The sequence below is a fragment of the Scomber scombrus genome, chromosome 5, assembly GCF_963691925.1.
Source record: "Scomber scombrus chromosome 5, fScoSco1.1, whole genome shotgun sequence".
Taxonomy (NCBI): domain Eukaryota; kingdom Metazoa; phylum Chordata; class Actinopteri; order Scombriformes; family Scombridae; genus Scomber; species Scomber scombrus.
In genome coordinates, this window is record NC_084974.1 from 6,409,946 (window position 1) to 6,436,592 (window position 26,647).

At 40.6% G+C, this 26,647-nt stretch overlaps 1 protein-coding gene across 2 annotated transcripts; it reads right to left on the reverse strand.

The window, feature by feature from the left end:
- Positions 1–2,520: 2,520 nt before the first annotated feature.
- On the reverse strand, positions 2,521–24,102 carry pxylp1 (2-phosphoxylose phosphatase 1). Of its 2 annotated transcripts, none has more exons than XM_062419265.1 (6): positions 24,030–24,102; positions 21,978–22,119; positions 14,106–14,291; positions 11,319–11,445; positions 4,608–4,747; positions 2,521–4,425 (listed from the first exon to the last, which is right to left on the reverse strand). In XM_062419265.1, the coding sequence occupies exons 2-6, from the start codon at positions 22,057–22,059 to the stop codon at positions 3,398–3,400; spliced, it is 1,563 nt and encodes a 520-aa protein (XP_062275249.1). In that variant the 5' UTR covers positions 22,060–22,119; positions 24,030–24,102; the 3' UTR covers positions 2,521–3,397. The 2 variants fall into 2 exon arrangements, with proteins under 2 accessions (XP_062275249.1, XP_062275250.1); XM_062419266.1 differs by having other exon boundaries at positions 24,019–24,057.
- Positions 24,103–26,647: the final 2,545 nt, after the last annotated feature.

Consider the following 26,647-nt stretch of genomic DNA (forward strand, 5'->3'; position numbering starts at 1 on the left):
GATGGGAAGCTTGATAGCACTCATTCATGTCTGAACAGTAATAATGAAGCTATTGTCAGCAGTCAGTTAGTTTAGCCTAGCACAAAGACTGGAAACAGCGAACATGGCTCTGTCCGAAGATAACAAAATCCACCAACCAGCACCACTAATTAACACTATTTACAGTTTAGTTACATTACTGGGCTTTGAAGTTGCTAGTCACTAGATTTTTTGACTCAGACCCAGGCTAACTTTCCCCCCTGCTTCCAGTCTCTATGCTAAGCTAACTAGCTGCTGGCTTTCGCTCCATATTCAACATAGACATGAGTAATATCAATCTCCTCATCTAATTCTCAGCGATAAAGTGAACATTTTACCAATATTTCAAACTATTGCTTTAAAAAGTCATCATGCAGGTTGCATCCAGATCTCCACTGGTGTAATACCACAGATCTTCAAATGGAAAATTCCCACTTTGATGAGATTTTCACAAGGAATCCCAACACGGAGAAGCTATTGCGGCGGTTGGATTTAGTGGTGAACTGTCTGTCGGTACTGGGAAGATAATAGCCGTGAGAATGAAACCTGTGTCATTTGCACACATACTCGAACTGGCTCCTTTCTTATGATTTATGCTGGAATGGAGTTAAGAGAACTCCACCGTGGGAAGCTGGAGTCATTTCAGTGGTGGCATTAGCCTGAACCCGAGCTGCTCCCTCTGGTCAACGTTTGGCTCCTTTCGTCCCCGAGTCTGGTAGCTGTTCCTCCTCCTCCCTCCACCCGAAACCTCCTCGCAACTTGAAATCTAATCTCCCTCTTTAATTCCTCAAACCTGTGGCTATAACTGTGGTTTTGGAGAGAGGAGAGTACGGGGATGATTCCATGAAGTTAATGTCAAACCATGACCACAATCTCTGTCTCTCTTCCATCTTCGGTTCTTCACGACATTGACCACAAAGCTTCTCTCCTACTATCTGAGCTGTCAGTCATCTGTCCTCCCATTTGTCTTTTCAACCAACGTACACACACTGCCTACTCTCTGGCCACTGCTATTGATGCTAAATGGCCCGGGTGTGTTTGGAAATCTATATGCGGTATTTCGTTGCCAGACTGGGTCAAGTAGACATTGTTCTGGGGCCAGACAAACAGGCTGACGTACATATTGAGCGAAAGCACACACACACACCCAATACATTCACCTTGATCTGTCTTTACACTTTTCCTCACAAACACACATACATAGACACACACACTGAGAGACGGCGGTGTATAAGCCAAAGCTGGAGGCAGCGTAACAACATCAAAGATTGAGCAAGTTGCGGCAGGAGGAAATTGCTGCTCTACTTGGTCAGGCGGGATGACATCAGACGCGTGGGGTGTCAGGGCCTGAAGGGAGAGGCGTTTGGTGGGAGAGGGCAGGACAAGAGCGGGAGGAATTGGGCCAGCCGGAGAAGGTTAGCTCCTATCATTAACAACCCTGACGTCATGGCATAACATGGGAAATGGCCTGCGAGAAGTTTAGGTATAAATTTGCATAGACTTATGTGGTTTGCTTGAACTTTGGGATTACGATGTGAATTTAAGTTTAGGGTGTGACTCAGCAACTGAAAGAACTGTGTTTTTTTTAAATCCACTGCTATAGGAGTTCAAATATTTTCACACTTGACACCATTAAGACCAGTGTCACCTCTGTCAAACAATTACATTACATGAATCCTTGCAAACTTACGATACACTTTGGCAAGTCTTCATTAAAAGCTCCTTAAATTCGTACAATTCACAAATTGCACAACTTTGCAAAAAATTTGACATGTATCTGCAGCTCATAACGAAAGAAAATGAAAACTCGCAGGAAGCTGATGACATTTATAATCTCTACAAAATCAATTGTGAACCCTTTTATTCACTAGAAAATAGCCGAGTGCTGCCAGGACAAATACAATGTCCATGTACTGCAAATGTAATTTAACGGACTCACCCTTATTATTGCCTTTTTTCCAGTCAATACTCTCCTAATTCTAAGGATTTTGAAAGGGGATAAAAAAAAACAAAGGCAGGCATGCTGAAGCACTTTTGAAAATGAGCTGTACAATTGATATCTTGTCAGTATTTTATTATGTCCCTAATGATGATGATACACGACTTGTCTAGTGTTTGGGAATAGGCACTCAGGGTTTTTACATTTATCTAAACGTATTGACTATGTGCTCTGCCCCTGCAGCACTGTTGACAAAGTGGATAACTGATAGTAACAGATGGGCCAGAGAGAATGAGTTGTGTGGAGTTCATGTGCCACCTAGTGGTAGAAAATTGTAAGAGACGCCAATTGAGAACTGTTATTTCACTTCAGTGTTCAGTCATTTATACATAAATGTACTATATAGTCAACTATATGGACTTGAGGGATTCTTAAGGTAACATTTTCTATACCAGCGTACCACCAGGAAACAATTTATCAACAAACCAATCACAACTGTTAGAAAATACTACTGTGACAAAGACAATTAAAACATGAGTATTTATTTTACTCCATATGTGCTTTATAGTATAAAGGTCTGTTCAGAATGAACCTCTAGCAGATTCAGTATCCTTCAAGCAAAAACAAAAACAAAAAAGTGGATCGTGTTTGGTTATATCACAAACTGATACTGCCTCATATACTGTGGTGGAATGGTCTAACGACAGTGTTACATCCCTTGAAAAGGAAAAGAAAAATTAAAAGGTAATATTTTTTTTTTTTAATTAGTAAAAATCATATCAGCTGTTACTAAGCTGTTACTGCGTTCAATTTTGAGAAAGTGAAGGGGGAAAAAAAGATAAATACATTTGACAGAGCTACAGCAATGGATAAACATTCATACCAAAAGAAATGCTAAGTGACAAATGAGTTATATTGAATAATATGGCCCAAACTAGCCCAAAGTGTATTTTTCATTGAAAAGATTATTATACACAAAATATTTCCCAGGAATTATTAATCCAGCACAGTATTTCCAGCTTCAATATTCCCTTTTCTGGGAGGTATTTTGGAAAAAATTGGGTTTTAATATTCCATGGTATCATAGAATGTAGGAATAAAGTGGCTAAGTGCCATACAACTTCCCTTGAATTACTTAGACCTTAAAAAGGTGTTTGAGAAAACATACCATATTCATAACAGAATTTTTTAAGATGTTATGAGATTAGAAACCATATGACCATGATATGATGTACCGTTTATGTTTTCCATTCAGTTTGTGCTCAGGAATGTTAAAAACTACATTTTTTTTAAAAGATGAGGAGTTTTAAGACACTATGAGCAGCATAAAAGTGCACCATCTTTAAAAGTGGAAAACAACTTAAAAAAAACAAGTAAAAACACAACCATCTGTCAGCTCTTAATGCTGTGTCCTTACTCAGTCACCCTCCTTTCCATCTGTCAACCAGGGCGTCTGTAGCAGGCCTCCTGGTAGGAAGTAGCGTTGACAACCCTGAACATGTCTCTCCTGACAAAAGACAGGAAGTTCTTCAGAGGACACAGCGGCTGGTTGGCATGGTGGTCGTGGGAGCGACAGAAGGTGGTGTGAAATGTCACATCCTCACCGTTGTACAGCACCCTGATGAACAGTTCACCATTTTTTGCCTTTGACTTCTCAGCTTTTCCAGCTTTCTTCTTGGATTGTCCTTGAGTCATTGGGGGACTCTTCCACAGTTCGAAGACCACTCTTGCTGCAAAACGTGGGAACCTGGCCTCCTCCAGCCCCAGGGCGCTCAGCAAGGGGGCCATGGTGACGTCATGAGCTGAGGAGAGGGAGAACACCTCTTCACCTCCTGCTCGTGGCTGCCGGCCAGCCTCATTGCCCTTGGCGACTCGCTCCATCTTGGTGGCTGTTCGATTGAGGTAAGGGTACATAGCCAGAATGGCGTATTTATGGTACAGTCCTGCCCTTCTCCGATCCACTTCGTCATCTAGCTGCTGTTGACGAATTACGGCAAACTGTGCCATCGTCAGGCATCCGCCGCTACCAGTATCTGCCATGGGAGCGCACGGGAAAGAAAGGCTGTGGCACAGGTGGCACAGCAGAGAGTCAATGGGGTTTGCAGCTCTGAGCTGGCGGGTGGGCAGACCCAAAGTGCGCGCCATATCGGCGTAAGTCCTCTCCAGTTCTGTATCGGCCACTCTGAGCCGATACTGCCTCCTCTGCTCCTCCTCCAGGAATCTGTTTCTGGCGGGGCAGTCGCAGGCTGAACCACAGAACAACGTGCTCCACTGATGATGCACGGTCAGCTTCGTCCAATCAAATTCTGTGAGGAAACCATAAAAGAAGGACAGTCCGCTCTGAAGAGTGCGGCTCTTACCTGTGGTCTCCACCCACACCTGACGGGGAGACCAATTGGAAGGGAGGAGATTGTGGTGCTTGTAGGCTTGGTGGAGTAGCTGCCCATTACGCAGGTGCTGCACCACACCTAGAAAAAGGCTGAAGTTAAGATCTGCATGATAACTATCAGAAAAATGTCAAGAACGACACAGGGCTTCATGCTTGACATAAGACATTGTTATGAAAGCTGTTGAAATGAAAGTTCGGTTTTAGTTTGGTGAGATCAGAAGAAAAACGTCTGATCTCTGTAGTGAAACATTCCTTGCTTACCTGTCTGTGTGAGCTCTCCCATCTCACAGGCACTGTGGTTGGGCAAGCGGGGAACAGAGCTCAAAGGGGACTCCCAGTGGCCACGTCCTCCCTGACCCATGTGACTGATAAAGGAGTTCAGCAGGGAGTGGGAAGGCTGCCTAAGGTTAGTGAGGGAGTTGGAAAAAAACATACAGCCTCATTAGAATTCTAAACCAGCAGAAAGTAGCTGGAAGACTCATTTCTGCTGTTATGAATGTGGCTTCCCCAGTTAATTTGAATTGTTCCGACGCTGGCAACGATGGTGACACTTGAACAAGTTATACTATGTTGGAACATTAACCCACTTCAACCCATGCAAGTATGAAAACCAATGCGCTACAGAGGCAACCATTTGTTTTTAAAGGTTTTTCTAATGTTTTAAGGCCCAGAAGATACCATCACACAGCTCCATATACACTACATAGCAGGAATAGTGTGGTTCTGTGAAGCAGTTACAGCAGCTGTATTAGTGTGGGCACATAAAGCCCATGTGTCAAATCTCTCGGCAACAAACAAATGATATTTTGAGGAACATGCTGTTGAAATGACACTCTGATGTATCTAATCAAGTTTTATTGCTTTCTAACACTATTGTGATAAAGTTATTTCCTCCGAATCAAATCAGATCTTCACTTGAGCTGAAACAGAATCCATCACGATTTAGTTGAGTTTTTTTTCAAGTATTACCCACAAACCTCTAATTTTTTTAAAGAAACTGGTGAGTGGATTCATTGGCTTTTTTTATTTAATTGAGCAAAATTGTGTTGATTCCAGCTTGTCAAATCTGAAGATATGCAGCTTCTGTCAATTTTATATTATTGTAAATTTGATATCGTTTGTTGCCTCACAGTTTTGGACTATTGGGCACACAAAGACAATAAGATTTTAGAGATTACCTTGGACTTTTCATATTTTTCTATCATTTAAAACACCAAACAACTGATGTTTTTTTTCAGAAAGTAATGACAATTATTTGCAGTCCTTCAACAAATGCAGTGATTATACAATGGTACTGAACATCAAATTGAAAATTGTTGGTCGTTTTGATAGTCAAAATAAGTGTAACACACGGAAGGTCAATGGCATGTTTAATGTTAGTACACAGAAAACTTCTAAACTACAGAAAATTGTTACATCAAACTGCTTGTTTTGTACAACTTACACTCCAAAACCCCAAAATATCCAATTGATTTCCACATAAGACAAAAAAGCAACAAAATACTCACAATTGAGAGACTGAAACTAGGGAATATTTGGCTTTTTGCTTGAAAAATTAATTAAATTACTAATCAACACTGGGTGATTATTTTTGTCCTTTGAGTCATGGATTTATCAACTAAACAGGATCTATATATGTTTCACGATTTGACGGCATGTGAAGCTCACTTCCTCCATCCACCACCAGATGTCTCTCTAACACAATGGGGAACCAGCACTGTTCAATATGTGTGGGTGGGAATATGGGAGATTGTAGATATAAAAAGATGAAAGAATTTCTCGCATTGGGACTCACACTCCATATATACACATCCAAGCGCAAACACACACACACTCACACTCTGGCGCACACATGCAGGGATGAGGGCAGTGAGAGGAGCAGTCAGTGATCTAATAGATAAGAGATGACTGAAGATTACAGTTTAATATAACAAATCTGTGGGAGCTGAGCTGCAGCTCGCTCAGATTTAAGAAGCCGGTCTGGAGGGGGGGAACCGTGGACGTGCACACAGATGGTTTCCATAGTGATTGTGGGGCTGGATCAGGAACATACAACAAAAAAACTCATGATTGGTGTGACTGACCAATAATCATAATCTGGCATCTAAAGCCACATTTTAAATGACAGTCACATGACAGTTGCAATTTTTTAAAATACAATCTCCTTTTTTTTGGCAGAATAAAGGGTAAAAGGACTAATCTGATGTGCTTGCAGTGTTTGAAAACACTAACCTACATTTTATGTTTTTGAAGGCTTTATTTCCTATTGTAGTCACGTTGCATCAGCAGCTGTTGTCACCATCTATCCAACCGCCTCTCTCTGAATTATCACACTATTATTCACTTACATAATAATAGATTCTAACACATAGCACATGCTGCTGATGAAGTGAGATAGTATGCTCTATTCTGCTCTGTCATCTGCAGATCTGTCGGCTGTGGGGAGTTTGGGACGATCTAGATTTAATTGGCTACAGTGGGGCACTGGATGTCAGTGGATGGACAACTAGTGTGGACAAAGAGCCAGCCAGGCTGTCTATTAGGCTGATTGTTGCTAACCAAAGATTACAGAGCCCAATTACATTAAGCGGGGATTAATATCACTGGATAGGGCAGGGGGGAGAGATTAGCGAGGATGGAGGAAGAGATGGACAGATGAGAAGAGGGAGGTAGGATAATTGAGAGGGAGGAATAAATAAACAGAAGAGGAAATGAGATAGTTTAAACTGGGAGAGAGTGTGCTTTCGACAAATATGAAAGTAAATGAGATGACTGGAACAGAATAACAAGCGATGATGGGGGAAAAAAAAAAGCCTTGACAAAAAGCTGTACTGGTGGAGGAAGAAGAGGAGGAAAGAGTGGAGACGTTCCTTGCTGAAGAGAGCTCAGTTAACCGCAGACGGAGACAGTGGGTCGGCAAGCTGGTGCCAGCACACGCACACACGCGCACGCGCACGCACACACACACACACACACACACAGATATGCGCAGACCCACACAAACACACAGATGTGCGCAGACCTACACAAACGCACAGACATCCGTGTAATTACATCCTGGTCTAAATAAAAACACCACTACCTACATTATTACCAGGACACACTGAAATATGAAATAGGCTTTTAATGTTCTGCCTCCCTGCAAAATGAGCAAATTGAAAACACAATTAATCCAAACACACACACACGCGCGCATGCAGCCTCATGATGGTATCTTAGTAACGTCAACCCTTTCCTCTATTGGAGTTTTTCTCTGCTTGTTTCTTCATCCTACTTGAAACTTGACTCAGCCTTCAAGATAAATATTGTACTAAAGCCAGATGTAAGATTGCCGAATCCAAACAGAGAGAGTTGCAGGAGGGAGAAGTCATTGTTATAAGCTGGTGGGGGCATTACATTGAAGACATGAATATCAACAGCTTTTACTACTGATGGTGAACTGTGCACAGTAGATTCATGATTATTTACCCCATAAAGTGAGGCTTTCTGTTGTTGAATGAATAAAACATATGGAATTCTTATTCCCATAAAACAAGCGTAGGCCAGCCTCAGTTCACACCAGGTTCCACCACTTCACTGCATCACTGCTCACTTCCTCCTTTCTGGTTGCAGAGGTAGTTCTCAGGGAATTAAGCATGTGTTGATACTTGTATATTGTCTGCTCATCCAGAGCATACATTTCAATAGCTAGACTTAATCCAGTTCTTTTAGTGCTATGCATGGGATGATTGGCATTCTGATCATCATAAGAGGAACAGTGTAATCATACTAGGAACCTTCTGTTCCTGTAAAATAGAACCATGCAGAATAATCACACATATCATGTGCTACATACAAAACACTACAAATTATGTTGCCAAATAATGTAAAATGTTGAAAGCAGAATATGACATTTTAGCATGGATTTATAGTTTTATATTTCAATTGTTTTATGTTTTGTGTGCATTATTTAAAAAGTCCTTGGATGATGAAAATGAGGCTGCTCATGTAATCTCTGCTTTCCGTTTCCTCATTACAAATAACAGTGTTGGATGAATTCTTACAGTACGTTTTGCATTGCAATGGGGTAAGAATTAGAGTCTTTGCATGCCAGATTTGGCTTTTAATGCAATTGGTTTAATAACAGAGAACCAACCCTATCTATAAAGAAGAAATACAAACGTACCAAGATCCAAAATGTTATTCTAAAATTAAAACTTTTACTACTGAGTCAGTAAAATGCTTTTAGTCGTTTTTTAGTTGAGGGGAGACAAGAGACAATTTAATTTCGGTCATTTTCTAAATTGAACCTAGCTTCCATCATAAGAGGCTTGTGTGCTGCATGACCTTATTTTTAGCTCAATATCAGAGATCAAGGGTATCTAAAATATCTAATAATCAAATGTGCATGGTCAGATTAAGTCCAATCTGAAATTAAACTGTGTGTCCACTGCGCCAGCTCCAAAGATTACAGCCAATCCGCTCTGTCCAGATGTGCAAAGCTGATGTGGAAGCAGTGAAAGCCATTAAGTAATTGGCTAAATCTGAACTTGGATACACATTGGTGACAGGGAATTTATTGAACATACGGTTAAAATAAAGCATCTCAGAGGATGTGGGTCACATTTCAAAAACAAGTTTCATTTTCAGGGTCAGAAAATGTTTGTTATATGTTAAACCTGCAGTGTGGAACTTCTTTCTCCTCCTTCTCCCCCTTCTGGCAGTGACATTAAATACTATTTATACACTATTTACACTGCAGTTCTGTGAGCACATGCAAGAGCTGCTCCCCGTCTCCAATATTGCAGCTGTAAAACTATGGATAATTTGTTTTGAGCATCACAACACCCTTGAAATGACCCGTTTCTCCATGAATTTGATCCATTCTAGTCTGATAACATTAGGAAAGTCTAGAAAAGCCACACGAATAGATCATTTTAAATCCCTCAAGTTAGCGAGGGCTAAACTGGAAGTTAGGTGGCTCGGCTGACGGAAGTCTGTGGTGCTCATGCTCTATGGCAGCCCAAACCAATGATTGCTGGTTGACTTAATGCAACACTACCAGAGCGCAAGTGCAAGAATCTGGTCATAGATACCACATTTAAAACTCTGTATACTGTGAAAAATTTAGTGATTTATCTAACTCTGATAGACTTCATCAGCATTGTGTCAGCTCATTTGGCTTGATGGGTTTAAATGTAATTGACATTAATTTATATGTAAAAGTCTCGTATTCTAGCTTTAGGTATGTGTCGTTAAGTGTTTGTTATGATAAAATATCTGTACGTACATTCAGAGTCTGCATAAATTGAAGTAAATATAGCACACACAGAAACTGGGTGTGAAAGTGCTGATTTCAGACATCTTCTGAAGCTGGCTTTTAATAACGTCCTATCAGGAACTCTCATCTAGCCCCTTGAAAGAGCAGCAGGGCCTGCGTGAGCACAGAGAAAGATACTGACAAGAAGAATAATAATGAATAAAAGATAATGATATTCATTTGACTGTGTGTGTGTGTGTGTGTGTGTGTGTGCATATATTTACCTCCCACATTTCCACAGTTCTGCCTTAACAGAGCTGCTCTGAAAGCATTTGTTGCTCAAATCAAGCAAGATAAGACCATCAGCGCCTCTGCCTCAACAGACCACGCACACATGCTAATAAGTGTGTTTACGTGTGTGTATCCATCCGCACCAAAGCGCAGCAGAACAGATGTAGCAAACCAAACGCACCCGCCGCAGCTGACACATGCAATAACACAGATGGTTAAAAGACAAAGCAGTGTATCTTCTTCAGAGTTGAATATTCAGTGTCTTTCAGGTCCTGAGATATTTCCAATGTAATACTTATTAATTAAGCTTCACAGATATTTCACAGGAAAGTCTCTACGAGCGTTTTCTCTTGAGCGCACTGAGCTCATTTTCAGACAGCTATCAACCCAGTGGTCTTTGGAGGAGGATGGATATCAATGGCTGTTGCAGTAATTGGAGGGATCTGTCAATGTCTCACTCTCTCTCTCTGCGCTGAGTGTACACCCACTCGCTTTCCATCAGGCATTAGTCAGAGGTGGCCAGAACTCAGAGCTAAAAGAGAGTCACTGCTCAAGAAGCCAGTGGCAGCAAGTGCTCTTTTCTCTGACCTGCTTTAATTAAAACTGCTGGCATCAAGCCATGCATGTGGAAGTGTACCAATGCTTGTCAGTGCATTTTTGTACGTACTTGCCTGTAGTTTTGTGTCTTTTTATTTTCATTTATAATTTATAGTGTTCTAACAACACTCCTGTTCATCTGTATTCTGTTATGTATGGTATATTTGTTGCTTATGTCATTTTTATCTGATTTTTAGGGTTCCTTTTAGCACCTCACACTTCAAGGAGCTGGTTCATTTGCATCACTTGGCATTGTCCCAGTGAAATTAACTTAAGTATGCCATCAAATTTTGGCCTGAAAAATAGACCGCAGAGTTGCATCAACCAGATACTAACACAGCCTCATAGGAAAAGTGAACGATATAAGCTTCATAATGGTACACAATGACTACTGCAGGGTTATTGGATTGGAATTGAATTGATTTGTTTCTTTATTCTGCATATGTTGCAATTTGCTTGTATCTATTTTACTCATGTGACACGTGTTGATGGTGATGGTGGTGATGGTCACTACATTTCCTTGTTTTCTTCCTCTTTTGCATGTTTTCCTGCCATTCTCTCTCATGACACAATTTCAACTGCTCTTCTTTTCCAGATCACACAAACAATGTTTTTTTTTTATGATTTATGATTTTTTTTTTAGTCTGTCACACACCTAACCCAGCCACTTTGAGAATGTCCACATTATTTTCAAAGCAATATGTTTAGGGTAGGGATGTACATGGGAAGCCATCGGTTACTAAAGGTGCCTTTCCACATGTTCACCCTCTTTAGAACAGCTGCAGTAAATCTACTGACTGCGACATGTATGAAACGTGCGTGTGCGTGTGCGTGTGTGTGTGTACCTGCTAACAGAAAGGGTGCAGTCGATGGTGGGCCGTTTGGTCTTGGGGATGGAGTAGAGTGGGTAGCGGTCTCCATGGCGAATCATCACCTGCACAGACAGCAGCTTGTAGTCGGCTGGACTGTGACCTGTAAGGAGAGACTCAATCAATCAATATTATGACCACTACCATCATCATCATCATCATCAGTTGTCTATAAATGCCTGTATTCCACATTGTTAACATGATTCTCTATGGTGACTGGATTTTCTTGTCACACCAAAACATCCAGATTTTTAGTTCTTTTTCCTGATCTGAAAGCATCCTTTCATGATTTCTTTACACACTTATAAAAAAAGATTACAGTACACAGATTCCCCAGTAACAAAGCATGTGACATAACTTTTGACTCACTTAAGAATAGATAGGTAAGAATTGGGTTCTTAATGTTTGTGTTGACCTTTCCACAATACTACAAAGAACAAAGGGGTGTTTCATTTTTACTCTGTTCCAGTCATATCCAGCTGCTGACCTCACACTGTTCATGATATGCCTGAAAACAATATGTATATATTTGCAGTATTCCTTTATTTCTGTGCTTTGTAAGTTTATTGAGACTGATTTTCGTTTGTTTTTTAATTCTTCCAAAGAAACATTGTTAAAAGCATTTTATTTCTTTAAACTAATATTCAGGTAATTTAAGTAGCATTGAATAGATAATTAAAAAAACAGTCAATTATCTCTGCTCTTCTCAACAAAGACAGCAGAGATGTCACCCATCTAGTAATGTCCTCTCGAATAGTTTAAATCAATTTAGGACCATTTATCTCAATATTGTCTCAATACCACGACATTTCACTCCCTCTTTCTTCCAGACTGTCTTGTTGTGGAGAGATAGAAAAGTTGTGCAGCTGAGCAGTCACTTCATTTGTCTTCCAGTTGACTTTATATCCCTAAAGGTTGATAATCTCATTTCTGAGCTTAAATAAGTGTGGCACTGAGACTGCTAGATTTGAAAGAGTTAATAATAAATAGTCTGCAGATTTATTTTAAAACCATACCCATATATATTAATACTGCTTATTCCTTGATTAGCTCTGATGCTAATGCCAGAGGTCTTAATACCAAACTAGAAATGACTATGAAATTGCCAGGCTGATCTAGTGAGCTCAAAGGATGAAGACATAATTCCATTTGCTTTAACACAGGCAAGTGGTCTGTAATAAAGCACCCCAATCCATTGCATACATATAGGTCCAAAGGTGCTCAATGATGGAGTGAAGCAGATCTGTGCATTATGTGAAAGAACCTTTTCATGTCACTTGAGAAATGCCAGACTTTTACAAACCCTACTTGGTCAAAATGGACCAATGAGGGAACCACTCTTTCAAGACGCTTTGCAAATATTTTAGCAAAAAAACTTGTAGTCATTGCTAAGCAGACAGAGAGGCCTAAAAATGATTTGCATATTATCTTTGCCAGGCTTAAGTATTATTGAAATGACAGCTGTTTGCATGCTGACAGGCATCGATTGAGATTATAATATCGTTCTATAACATTGTATGAAAAGGAGACATCCTGAAAACATTTATAGACCTCAAAACTAAACCCATCTTCTCCAGATGTCAGACATTTTACAGCTGATTTGACCTCTGCAGCTGTTGTATATTCCTCTAGTTTATTTGTGTGCATCTTTAACTGACTACCATAGGCAGGAAAAACTTTCAAATTTCATGACATGTTTGATATTCCATTGAGATTCCATGATAAACTCTGAATAGGCAAAATTCATTTTACAAGTGACCACCAAACTCATTTCAGTTAGTGTACACTGTTCCTCTGACTTAAAAACTTAAAATATCCTCTGACTTAAAAACTTAAAATATCACCAAGTGAATAAACAAGGTATATATATATATATATATATATATATATATATATATATGGTCCATGATCCAAGAGTAGGTGTGTCACTCTAGCATCGCCAGATCTTGCATCAATTATAATTTCAACATTTATCCATAATGCTTGCTGTAATTTGAATAAATAAAGCAAATCCAATGGGACATGTTTTAACAGTTCATGACACACCTCTTCAGGAGTTTCATAGGTGTATTTTTCCCCATTCAGAGTTACCAGTAGCCTTGATGAGTAGAGCAGGCCAAAGTGTTTATTTGCAAATTTGAGAAGCAGCATGTTGCTGTTGTATCTCCGCTGGAAGATTCAGAAATATTTAGAAAGGTTTCCTTGCCAATTTAATCTTGTCTTGGCCTTTGCTGCTTTGAGGATGTGTTGTCTAACCCTCCACTTCAGCATGTGGACAATGTACAGTCTAAGTGCTTCCTTGCCCGGTTACGGGCGCAGGGTTCTATGCTCCTGCTCCACCTCTGGTACCTGGTCTGACTCATCTAGATCCAATGTATCAATGTATCAGAAGACTGTTGCCATTTCTTTACCAGGGTCGAAAGACTCCAAGAGGCCCTCCTTTAAACTCACAAACATCGGGTTATTCCTTCTGCCCTCAGATGGTAAGTGACTTTAGTTTTTAACTGCTGCACATGTCTAGGATCAAGACTCTTGGAGATCCACTAAATTTGCCACTCTGTTAATCAGGATTCATGCGTCTTTTTTCAGGTTTCATTCGAGATGTTGAGCTGGTCTAAAATTGTTTTTTATGGTCTGAAACTATGACGCATTTTGAAAATAATTAACTTGATTTCATCGGCTATTACCGGTCTCAGATCATTTCACATTTAAATCTTTCAGACATCAAAGACTATATTGTTAGATTGGTATAGCAGGTCTCACCCTCCCAGGCTTGTTCGGTGTGGTTGGGGGTGTTGCAGTAGTTGTAGGCCTCAGATATGGGGTTGGGCTTCTGGGTGTGAGCCGGGAACACTCGCTTTCTGCTCTTCCCCTGAGCCGCCCCGAACCCTCCATCTGCACCCTGGAACGGTCGCTCATCCACTATGGGAGTGGTGGGGATCAGGTTCACTGCAGGAAGAGAGAACGACAGAAGAAAGGAGATACGGCAAGTGAAAAAAAGAGATAAGGATAGGTGGACGAGCGACTGCTAAATGTGACGATTCGAGAAACTTTTAAGAGGCAGTCATTCAAAGCTGGAAAAAAAAGGCCCAACTGACAGAGCAGTGACAGAAAATCTAAATTGAAAAAAACCAATTCATTCTCAGTTCATCTCCATGTCAACAGCTCTGGACCCCCAAAAACCCCTCAGTGCTACCAGCATGTTGCCTGGACACCATTGACCTGTGACCCCTTGGAGAAAGAGGGTCCAATAGGAGCAGAGGTGTTGTGGGAATTGGAATGCCCATTCACAAAGATCCAACTCTGGAGAGAAAGAAGCTGAACCCACATGCCCTTCTGGCAAGACAGATACCCAAATCCTACTTATGTCACACACTCACACTCACGCATTAGAAATCCAAGCTGGCTAGTCGACTGTGCAAATATTACATGCTGCTGCTGCAGAGAGAGAGAGAGAGAGAGAGAGAGAGAGAGAGAAGGAAGGCCCCACCCTCCTGATGAAACTCACAAAGAGCTGGTGGTTTCTCATTTTTAGAACCTCCAGACTTAAATCATATACTGTGTGTGTGTATGTGTGTATGCATGGTGTACACACTGTCTTTCTCCAGTGTTCACACAGTCGCATACACAGTTTTTCACCTCCTCTGCTGCAGCCAGATTCACAAAGTCCAAAGTGTGACAAACCAGATATTTTGTGCAAATATGCGTTTCAGTTTACTCTCAGGAGCATGTTTTTATATAATTGTCACATGTTTTATATTAGAGAGTTTGAAAACACTGTCAGAATGATGGATACACACTGGACTCTTATTACTCCTGAGGGGAATTGAAAAATAGATTGTTTAGAAGAACATTAAAAACACTTCGTAATCGATTACATGGACTGATTTTTTAGGCACACTTCAGCACCTGATTGTGACAGTTTGTCTCTGTTTCCTGACTTGTAACAGCTTTTCTTCACCCCCCAAACACTGCCACATGCTGCTCTGATCATTACTAAGATACTAACCTACGATGTGATTGATCAATTAATCACATTTTTCTTCTGGCATATGCACAGGCTCTCTTCATTTCAAGTGAGGTGAAGCACTTTTACTACAAAATGCTGTAGGGAAGCTTTTAAGTGCTGAAAAAAGCTGCAGAAAACTCCATTAGTCAATCAATAAAATGTATTGGGAAAAATTCAATAACTGTTTAAGGCTTTTAGCAAATTAAAAATGCCAAACATTCACTGGCCTTAGCTTTTCAAATGTGTGGACTTATTATAAATCTTTCCTATTCCCTGACATTTATCATTTGACATCATTTTTATCTGAACCAACCTGCAGTGCCACACAATGCAAATGTTGTTGCATGACATTTATTTTCATCATGTAAAGCAGAAAAACTAACTACAAAGAGAGTTTGTGTGAGTTTCAGTGTTAACTGTAACTAGCCTGTCTTGACTCAGACATCCAGGGGCGGATGCAGATGTTCAGTTGCTGCAGCTAAATCTCATTTTTTCCTCTTCAACAGTGATACATTATTATTGCACTTCATCTGAACAACTCTGCAGGCGCAAGCTGTTAAAACCATTTGGAAACAGAACTAAACTAACATTTCATGCTAAATTCTCAATCATGAGTATTCATTCAATAGAATCTAAGAACATTTCAAGTGACTTTAACAAAACGTTACCGTGGTTACTGTGTTAAATAAAAAAACACACAAGTCAGACCACATTTTAGTTGAGCTGTGTTTTTTTCAGTTGGCTCTCCACCAACAGCTGGACAGAAAGATTTCTTTCAAGTGAACTAAAATCAATGTGAGGACCGTCTCTATTTCTACAAACTAAGCTGTTAAGTCTTTGTTAAAGAGATCTGGATTTTTTTAGATGAAGATTTCTCGACAAACTCACCGGTGATGAGGAAGAGGAGAAAGTGTGTGGCGACGGTGGAGACCATTTTGACGACTGCTCGGTAGCTTGAAGTAGCAGCGGTAGCATACTGGAGTCCATTCATAACCACAACCTGTCCCCCTTCTATGCTCTGTGCCCTGTAAGCTGCCACCCCCACCTACCCATACACACACACACACCCAGGCCTGCTTGAACTAACCAAACTTTTGGAGGCCAGCTCAGTCACAGCCGCCTATACAATGGGGCTTTTGTAACCGGCTGCCCAACATTACCAAGAAGCGAGTACACAGGAATGGCGCATAGAGCATACTGTAACACGCACATACATATATATTAATGCGCCCAAACTGAATGGGCTTGAGTAACCAGACTTCAGATGTGCTTCCAGTTTTCCGACCGCCGACAGTAGAGGCTGTCTGAGAATGCTTTTAACAAAACGTGAGAATTCAGTTTGATGCTTGTTTAATAGTTTGACACACACACACACACACACAGACACACAGACACACAGACACACACACACACAAACTCATCGTCCGCAATCATTAAAACCCAGCTAAACATAGTACGCCCTCTTAAATCTTCATCCTCTGTGTCAACCCATCATTACGCACGCACACACAGCTCCGTTCTGTTTGAGCCGCAGGCATGAGCAAAGAGTGTGTTCAGACTGGCACACGGCCATCACACCGCAGTGATCAGGGAGTCAACAGGTGCTTACAGATTGCGGTTTGGCCTTTATTTATGAAAATGTGTCAGCTGTTACGTGAATCCGAAGTGTTCTGTAGCATTGCGGTAAACACTAGTGTTAAAGGTGCAGTAGAGATTGACACATTATGTACTCTGTGTGTATGTGTGTGTCAGAAATGTGGCAACACGCATCTCTTACTCACAAAAAACTCATCAAAAACAAAACTATTTAAAACTCTAGGAGGCATTTGTGGCTTTAGAAACAATCCGCAGGAACACAAACCTTATCTGAGCACAGATTAACATTCTGCTCAGCACTTTTAATTAAGCACTAATGCTCAGCAGTACAGATAAACCCCCCCGATTGCCCCCAAAGCTGATACGTGTCCCTCAATGTTGAGTATCTGCGTCTACCGAGTGTGATCCGATATTTAATTCAAGTCTATTTTTGTTTTTCTTTCACTGGGCTTTGGTGGTTAACACCTCACAAAAAAAAGCCCTCCACTTCCTGTGTGTTCTTACCGTATCTGTGTCCTCCACATGTCTCACTTTTCTCCCACTGTCTGATAAATGCCTGTTAATGGAATTTCAAACTCTAAACTGCCTAAAGATCCAAGTGTGAGAGCGATTGCGTTGAGATTGTGCCGGCGGCTTGTTCAGAAGCTTTTCACCCGGTGCATGCTGGGATAGATAACCAACCACCTTTGTAGAATAATAGAAAACTGATGGATGTTAGGATTGTCCCCTACATAATACATCTGCACAGTGTACGTTTAGCATTAAAAGAACATAGATCGCATCACAATCTTCCTTTAATGGCTTCCCATGACATCCAATACTATTTTGTGTATTATTCCTAAACACAATAGCCCTTTATAATCCTAAACAAAGGCCACATATGACCTGTCTACATCATGTATCATTTGTTTAGATATGAGCATGTATGGCTTACGTGACATTGTGATAAAGTGCATGTGGGAAACTAATTAGCTGTCAGGTTGCAAGTCAAATTTGACCAAAACACGTAAAGCAACATCTGCGTCATTCGGCAAGAAAGTTCAGTGTTTGATGTCTTGCAGCCTCCCAGCCCGAGTGTGTCATCAGCCAGCTCTATCACCTCCAGCAGAGCCAGAGATACCCAGCTGCAACACACTGCTGTATCTGATAATAGAGGGAAAGGTGACCAAGGAGAAAACTGAGGATCATACATATGGTATATGTTCAGTTTTTTTTACCATATTAGACTTGAAGCTGGGAATCCTTGAGCAGAACGGGTGTTGCTAAAATAAAAAATAAAGTATGAAAAGGAAAACAGTCTCCCTTCACTGCTTCACTCTGTAAAGTCAGATTCTCTGCTCTGCTCTTAATACTGTTTGTCATGCATTTGTAGCAAGCAGGCTGCCTCACACTGAAACCCAGTCTCATTAAAATCCATCAGTTTGGTGCAAGCTGCCAAACAGACCCAAATCCAAACTGTCACCAACACATATCAACATCCAGGGTCCCTATATAGATACATATGGTTTATTTGACCCACCTCTGTGACATCACACCTCTGGAGTCAGGAAATGAGTTACTGAGAGTCACAGCAACACAACATGAGCTAGGTGGCAACTCCATTTCTAGTGGTTGACTCAATTTTTGATGTGTGATTAATCTTTTGAATCATTTTTACATAAACATACCAACCATGCCTAATCACATCTTCTCACTTGTGAGGATTTTGTCTCATGTGATAGTCAACTTGACAAAACAAACAACCTGTGTTTTAAGATACTGAAACGTGCATTTTGTTGACATTTTAAAGAACGAACAATTAATGGAGAAAATAAACTCTAGAGCAGCTGCCTCACAGTCTATTTTAGTCATTCATTTCCTCATGTGTGTTGACTCCCAGCTGTGCCGCTGTGATTTAACACAAGGGTCGGGGTGTAATTCTGTCAGTCTGTCCACTGGCGGGGTGTTTTTTTAGAAGCAGATTGTTGGTCGCTCTCCCATGTCCTCTCTGGAGGCGTAATGTCCCAGTCGCTGCCGGCGCAGAGGTGGAGAAGGGACTGGCTCGGCACCGAGTATGGATGCTGTACCCAGTAAGAATTTGAGGAATGTGGGGAAAAGAATTGCTTGGCAGAGACTGGAGCTCTGTCCATTTAACACTCAAGGACACCAGTCGGTGGATGAATGTTTTTGGAGGGGGTTAGAATAATTACTTGCTGCTTTCAGACTGTCTGACCACAGCTCTATTTAAAAGAGTATATCGTGATTCATATCTTCTGCAATCCTGAATCGATCCACAGATTCAGCATACAGCACGCATCCACTAGACTTATTCTTCAAAGAGCTTTGGTGCTTTTTTAATGTAAAAACTGGATAATACGTTTTGCGAGACGAAAGTAAAGTGTTGTTAAACCTTCATTTGCCATTAACCCTGAGACAGTGCCAAACCCCGGCGCTACCAACCAACACACACTGCAATATTTTCAGCCAACTCTGGCAGGGTGTGTATTTTCACCTTAAAAGCTCTGTGCTTGTAGAAAGTGGTGGATAACTAGCATTATAACAGAGATAGCAGAGACGGTATTCACTACTGCTGGAGACAGAATGCTAATAACTGCACCGCATAGCACTGTGACTTTTTAATTTATTTCTCCCCTTTTACTTCAGAACACATACATCAGACATGTCCAAACGATTCCATAAAGGGCTGCTGGCTGCAGGTTTGTCAAGAGCACACAATTCGACCAATCAACTGTCTGAATACTAAGATCAATTGATTAAAGGAGTCAAACCTGGTGTGCTCCTGATTGGTCACATGAACCTTTATGGAATAGTTTCTAGACACTTCTGACATATATTAACTTCTGTTTCTCCTACAAATATTAATTAAGTTACAATTTTAAGACTGTAACATGCTTCAAAATTAGTAAAACACAGAGGACTGGAGTAAGAGCCTTAAACTAGTACTTATTCTTCTATTTATTATGGTATCTCTCTCTCTCTCTCTCTCAATTCTTTTTAGCATGTTGCTGTAGCCTCTCACATTCCTCCCAGGCTATCTACTATTCTATTCCTCCTCAATTCCTATCTGCCTTTCCGTCACTTTAATTCCTTTCTCCTGCTGTTGTCCTCTCTGCTCTTCAGCTCTGGAGTTGCCGCTGAGCTCCGTCACCACTTTCCTCTGGGAATCACCCCTCTCCCCCCGCCTCTCTCTCTCTCTCTCTCTCCCTGAGTGTCAGTCAGTCTGTCGATTGTACCCTTGGCAGCTGTGTGCGCAGGCCATCCCAGGTTTTAATTTGAGGTAGAGCCTGGAGTGAGATGGGGGAGGCATTTACTTCGCCATCGATCATCATAATCCGTCGCTCGGGGTAATGCTTGACAAACAATCATAAACACATGGGTGGTGGTTGGTTGGGGGGGGGCTCCTCTTAAAAGCGGGGGGGGGGGGGGGGGGGGGGCTGAGTGCAGAGAGCGAGAGGCAGGTTATTTAAGAGAAGAACAGAGTAGCGAGCAATAGCTTAAAAAGTGGAACGAAAACAGAAGCCGACCATCTATTAAACATGATGAGAAATCCCATACGCTTTCATCCCGCGCTTCTCCTGGATAATGGCTCAAAATCCTTCTCTATGTATGATGAATAAATTATGACGGCGGCTTTTTCTCGAACAGAACTACTGATCAAAAAAACTAAAGCGGGGGCAGTTTTGGAAGTTGAACCTCCACCCACTAAGAATAATGTCACCTAAATGAATAAAAGAACTAAATCAGGTGGTTTTCCAATGTAGAAAACAAGAGATGGTTTCAAATCTGAAAGACGGGCGTGATTGCGAATACCTACGCTCTTCCGGGGAATGAGGGGTCGTTTTCACTCATCGCAGCCTCTCTTTCTGCCTCCGAGCTTTATTACAAAAGGGAAAAGATTACAGAGCAGAGAGATGAGGGTGGGTTTGATCTTGTGGCATTAATAACAACTTACAGAACAGCCTCCTTTTACACGGTCAAGCACACATTATTATCTGGTTGAGGAGGAGGGAGGGAGGGAGGAATGGCAGGGGAAGCAAATGTGTACTTTTTGCTTTCAGAGTGTTAACACTAGATGAGTAGGAGGCTGATTTTACATTAAAGTAATAGAAGAGGAGACATGAAGAAGAAGAAGTGAGGACAGTATCTTTAAAAGAGCTGATAAAGGGCAGTTCGCGAAATTTTGGCAAAGATACAGTCCAAAATACCAGCTCTGCCGCATTGCACTATAATCCTGTGTGTTTGTGTGTGTGTGTGTGTGTGTGTGTGTGTGTGTGTGTGTGTGTGTGTGTGTGTGTGTGTGTGTGTGTGTGTGTGTGTGTGTGTGTGTGTGTGTGTGTGCCAGCGTGATTTATGCAATGCTAATCCTATATGCTTGTCCAGACACCAAAAACACTACTGCATTGGGTTTTCAGGAATAAGGCACTAAAATTGCTTCTTTTTTATATTTTAAATCTGAATATGAAATTTCCATTTGTGCTGCGTCCTTATCTAATGTGTGTGGGTTTTATTTTTTTTATTCTAAACTCGTGCCTGTGAGACTTGCAAATCGTATCCAGCGCAGAGGAGACTGTCTCGATTTACCGAGCGGCGCAGTTTCCTTGCATTCACTCCGGCTGGCAGGGACACGCTGTCTAGACAATACCTCCAGGAGATGCTTAACAATGACTTGAATGAGGGGGAAAAGAGGCGCTACATTGTGTACACCTAGGCATTCCACGGCAGATGTGAGAGCGTCGACACAGCTTCTCTGAGGCTTTCAGAGCATCCAGGGAGGCCCCCCTCTGTTGGTGCTGGATATTTATAGGAGGTCTACGGGGGATTGGGCTTTGTTTTGGTATGAATGGGGTCTCTTGAAGAGGAAAGCGGTGAGAGGATATTCATTTATGCAAAACAAAAAAGCAAACAACTTTTTCTAATGAACACAACTGTTTTGTTTTCAATTCAAATGTGAAAGAGAGACCTGGATATGTAAAGGACTCTGAGTTGAGCATGAACACATCATCACACACACACACACACTCTGCACTTACAGAACTGGAGGCTGAGACTGATGATGGCCAGCGCTGCCCCGCCCACCACCACCAGGAGGAGGAAGCGGTTACGAGCCAGCATCTTGTCACGTGATGGGTCCCCGTCTTGTCAGCCATCCAGACTATGGCCCATCCCTGCAGTCTGGAAAGACAGAAAGAGTGAATGAGTGAGTGAGTGAGTGAGTGAGTGAGTGAGTGAGTGAGTGAGTGAGTAAGTGAGTGAGTCTATAAGAATGTTTACAATAATTTGATAATTGGCATGTTTTTCTACTCAAGCTGCAGGAACAGACTGGTAGAGAGACAACATCAGTGCCAAAAGTCTGAGGAGTTTATGTGCACTAATTAGGTTTTTATAACTTTTTATGCTGCAACACCTCAATTCCTCAACTTTTGTGGTTGTCGTGAGTTGGGAAAGACAAAGGCTGCAATCTGTGGAGAATGTATCTACAGTATACTGCTGCACTGATATTATGAAGCCGAGTGCTGTTAAGCAAGTAGTAGCATGGCAAATAACACGGGTGCCCATTAATTAAGGTTGAATTTTCAAGTCTTCAAGAGCCAGTAGAAGCAAACCCTCTGTTAATATAATCCTACCAAAATGAAAATATACAGTTATTAAGATCAAAATGCTTAAACCATATTCACATTCTTGCTTAGATTACAGTACTGTTGTGGTCTGTAAACCCAGCAGTTACACGTGTTCATGAATAGTCTGTGCAGGGGCAGAAAGCTTGGAAACCCGTAAGAAACATGGGGGAGGAACTATTTAAATTGCAGTAAATGTACCCCTACACAATGAACCCTACCATTAGGCTGTCTAAAAATACTCCCAGCTCCAGAGTGTTCAAGACTATGTCTAACCAAGGTACAGGCAGAAATGGACTAACAGACAGAAATGAAGCAACAAATAAGCCCCTCCTGACCCATTTACCTGTCTGCACTCACTACTAACCTGTAGCTTTTTCTGGATGCGTCACACCAAACTTCAGTCAAAAAGCTGGCAGTTTTTGTTGGGATACTTTTTTGGGGGGTGAATGTATTAACTCATCAAATATGACTTCTATCTTTCACGAACAAGTTTGCAACAGTTTTTTCTGCATTACATCCCAGAGCAATCGTTTGGCCCCAGATCACAAATTAGAACATATTGAAAAGAACGTAGAAATTGATGATTTATATATAGATTTGTGACATGGTAAAAGTGGGGGGTCCAAGTTCATGGAGCCTGTCTTATATCCATTATCTTTTATATTAGATCCATCGGGCCATCCTTAATTCAAAACTTTTCCAAAACATTCACCTAATTCCAAACCATTTCCAGGCCTGGAAAACAGTTTTTCTAATTTCATAACTTTTCCAGGAATTTCATAACCCTGAACATATAACCCAATAAATACACCTAGTAACATGAAATATCATCTGAAATGCACCTCTGTCCCACAGCAGCGTTGTGATAGCGAACGAAATGAATGATCAGCGTTGACATGTTGTTGAAGGAGATGCTGCCACACATTTTCCATCAATGCCGAATTCAAGGATGGATTCTCAAAAGTGTCTCCAGAACTCAAAAGTCACACTTAACACGCTGAGTGCGTTTGCAGAAAGCATAAACTGCTTCAATGTGTAGCATTTTAAACGGGACAACTGCACGTAGGCGTAGTTAACGTTATCAGTTAACCTGCTAACAGTTAGCTAGCTGCTTACGGTCATTAATCTTGTGTGTCGGCTAAAACATCTGAGGAGTGACTGAAGAACAATACACACGGTGCTGCGAGGTAGCGAATGGAGTGTATTTTGTTTTAGACTTGTTTTAACTTTATTTAGAGCTACTTGTTGCTTCTACGTGCTGGACTCGAGACAAGTTAACGTCGTGTCTATGTGTAAATTAGCTTTGTATTGTTGTTTCAGCGAGCGGGCAACCGAGTCGGTATTAAAATGCCACATCAACATCAGTGACGGCAGAAAACCAAACGACCAAACAAACTGCAAAAAGCACACACGTAAGGAAGCACTAAATAGTGCATCTGGTAGTATTTCTCACATTGTTCTTACCTGCAGAAACTGAGTGGCTCACATCCACAGGGAACCCGGTGAAACACTTGAATCCACCGCTTCGGTTTCTCCGGTACGACCGACTGCAGACCCAGTGTCAGAGAACAGAGTCAAGACAGATACTATGCATAGTAACGTTTCCTGTGACGACTCTAAACAAAACATCCATCATATGAGTATTGGATGACGGATTGAAATTGGTATTTAGTTTAGCACATAGTTTATTTCTTATTCACAACATCCAAGAACAGTTTACTTACGGGGGGAAGGTGGGGGGAATTAAAAATAATACCACTTAAAAGAAAGAGCGGCTGTAGTGCATTGTTGAGGCAAATGTCACAACACATTTGTGTGAATCGCTTGCATGTAAAATAAATAATTAAATGCAAATTTAGATGCAACCATGTCTGTTATGATGTTCATCTACAGTCTTCAGGAACTCCCTATTAACCATCTTCACCTTGCTCCTTATTAATACACTTCAGATCTACAAAGACTTGCCCGATATATCACTGGGAAAGCATTTGTATTATGAGTAAATTCAAATTCATATATTTCTATAAGAAATATATGCACAGCTGATGCAGGATTTGCTTTCTTTGTTGTGAGAACACAGGCACACTAGAACCGAAAATATGCTTTTATTATGAAAGCAACATATAATGTTTTCCGGTACTACTTTAGTTTTCTCTTTCTAACTTGACAGTGGTAATAAAGCCGGTAGCTGGCAGGTTTGTGAACAGTCAGCTGAAGCAAAATCCTAACCTCACTGCGCCATCTACTGGACTAATGAGAGCAATGCATATGCTGCCTTCAGGGTCTCCAGGTTAGAAAAAAGAGATGTTGGTGCATTCAAATGCTTTTGTATAAAATTCAAACTACAACATAAAAATGTCTGTCAGTGTGGCGTGATACTATAAACCACAACTCTGACAATTTAAATCAAACTTTGAGTCAAACGTCCTTTTTTTTTCTTTACTTTTTTAGTTTTTCTGTAAGGGAAAGTCATCACGTCAACTGATTGATTGTAATCACAAAAGTTACCTGCTCTCCTGGGCAATGCAAAGCAGCTTATTTGCAAGTCTGAAAAGCCATTAGGTCTGCACTTTATAGATAATTTGAATAAAGGATGTGCCAATAAATACATGAGGTACTTTACAAGAAACACTTCCAAATATATTAAGACAGTCTAAACAGAAAGAGTAGATCAGCGAGTAGCAACTAAGCAGTCAAGTTATGAAAATGTCATGCATTGAAGAAAAAAACAGAATAGATCCAAATCAATAAATCATCTTAATAGATACTACACTGCAGGAATGAACACCATTTGTTATTAGCAGATTTCAATTGAAATCATACATCCATGCAGATAATTACCAATGAGAGCAAATAGATGAACAGTTATATTTTCAAACCTTAATGAGAAGAAGAAACCAATAGCTTTTTAAAAAAAAAAGAAAACTAAGCAACTGTGACACGAAGTGAGGAATAGTGCATGGTTACAGTTGTGTACATAAGGTTCACTCTCATAAACTGCTAATCCAGCACAAATGATAGAAAAGGGAAGCTTGTTTTAAAAAGAGGTAGTTGGGTATGAGTTTTACTCTAGATAAACTCTTAGTATGCTTGTATCAGTATCAGTTACTGGTAAAAGTTGCTTACAGGTGTAAATGCATGTTAAAATGAGGACAATGCTTAGATGTAAACAACATGAATGCAACTAATGGATGTTTAAAGACAATCCAGACTATTGCTTACTATTATATTTAATGATAAAGGAGCTCCAACACATTTCAACCTCTGATTTTAGACACTTTCTTGCATTACCTTAACCCTCATGTTGTCCTCAGGTTTTGACTGGGGAGCACAACAGGCATTAACTCAAACATGAGGTATAGTTTCAATACAAAAGGAATGATCAAAATTATTGTTAAGCATCTATATTTTGGTATAAAAACATATTTTGTTTAAGTATTCTGTATTACACAAAATGTCTTTTTGTGAACCCATACTGCTGAAAAACTGACAAATACGTGAGTTATTATAGCTCTAAACCATGTAAAACTATTATATATATGTTTAATGGAGTATCTAGGACTTGGCGTAGTTGATACTTTAGTTTTTTCATTGTTAACACACATTTTCTGAATCTTTGGCTCAGTTTAATTTAAATGAGGCCTATAGACCATCATTTCCACAAAAAATACATGTAAAACCTGTGGTAATAGGTAATACATTGGAATGAAGTTGGGTCAATTTGACCCAGGAGGACAAAGGTTGCACAGTCGACAGGAAGACAACAGGAGGGTTAAAGGAACATGAATGCAGTCATCAAAATTGAGTTTTGTGGACTTTAGCAGCTGCTAAATTACTGTGGTGTCTCTTATATTTGCTGGTGATTGTGTGAGTTTCTGTAGGTGTCAGTCTCTTCTTCTGTTTCTCACTATATAAGACTGGTCCTATAAATTCTGACTAAAGTTAGTGTAGTGTGTGTGTGTGTGTGGGGGGGGGGGGGTTTAATTGAATTCAGAACATTTTAAATCGTTCATTTGGGGGCTTTAAATTGTGTTTCAGAAAAACTGAGATTTATTCAAATAACAGTTAAAAAAACAACACTT

Bases quoted from the DNA above. Each gene is read 5' to 3' on its own strand.
- pxylp1 (XM_062419265.1), bottom strand. From the start codon at position 22,059: ATGCTGGCTCGTAACCGCTTCCTCCTCCTGGTGGTGGTGGGCGGGGCA. The intron at 14,292-21,977 runs GTAAGTGCAGAG...CTCTTCCTGCAG, and splicing joins CAGTCTCAGCCTCCAGTTCT to TGAACCTGATCCCCACCACT. The intron at 11,446-14,105 runs GTGAGACCTGCT...CTCTCCTTACAG, and splicing joins CACCGAACAAGCCTGGGAGG to GTCACAGTCCAGCCGACTAC.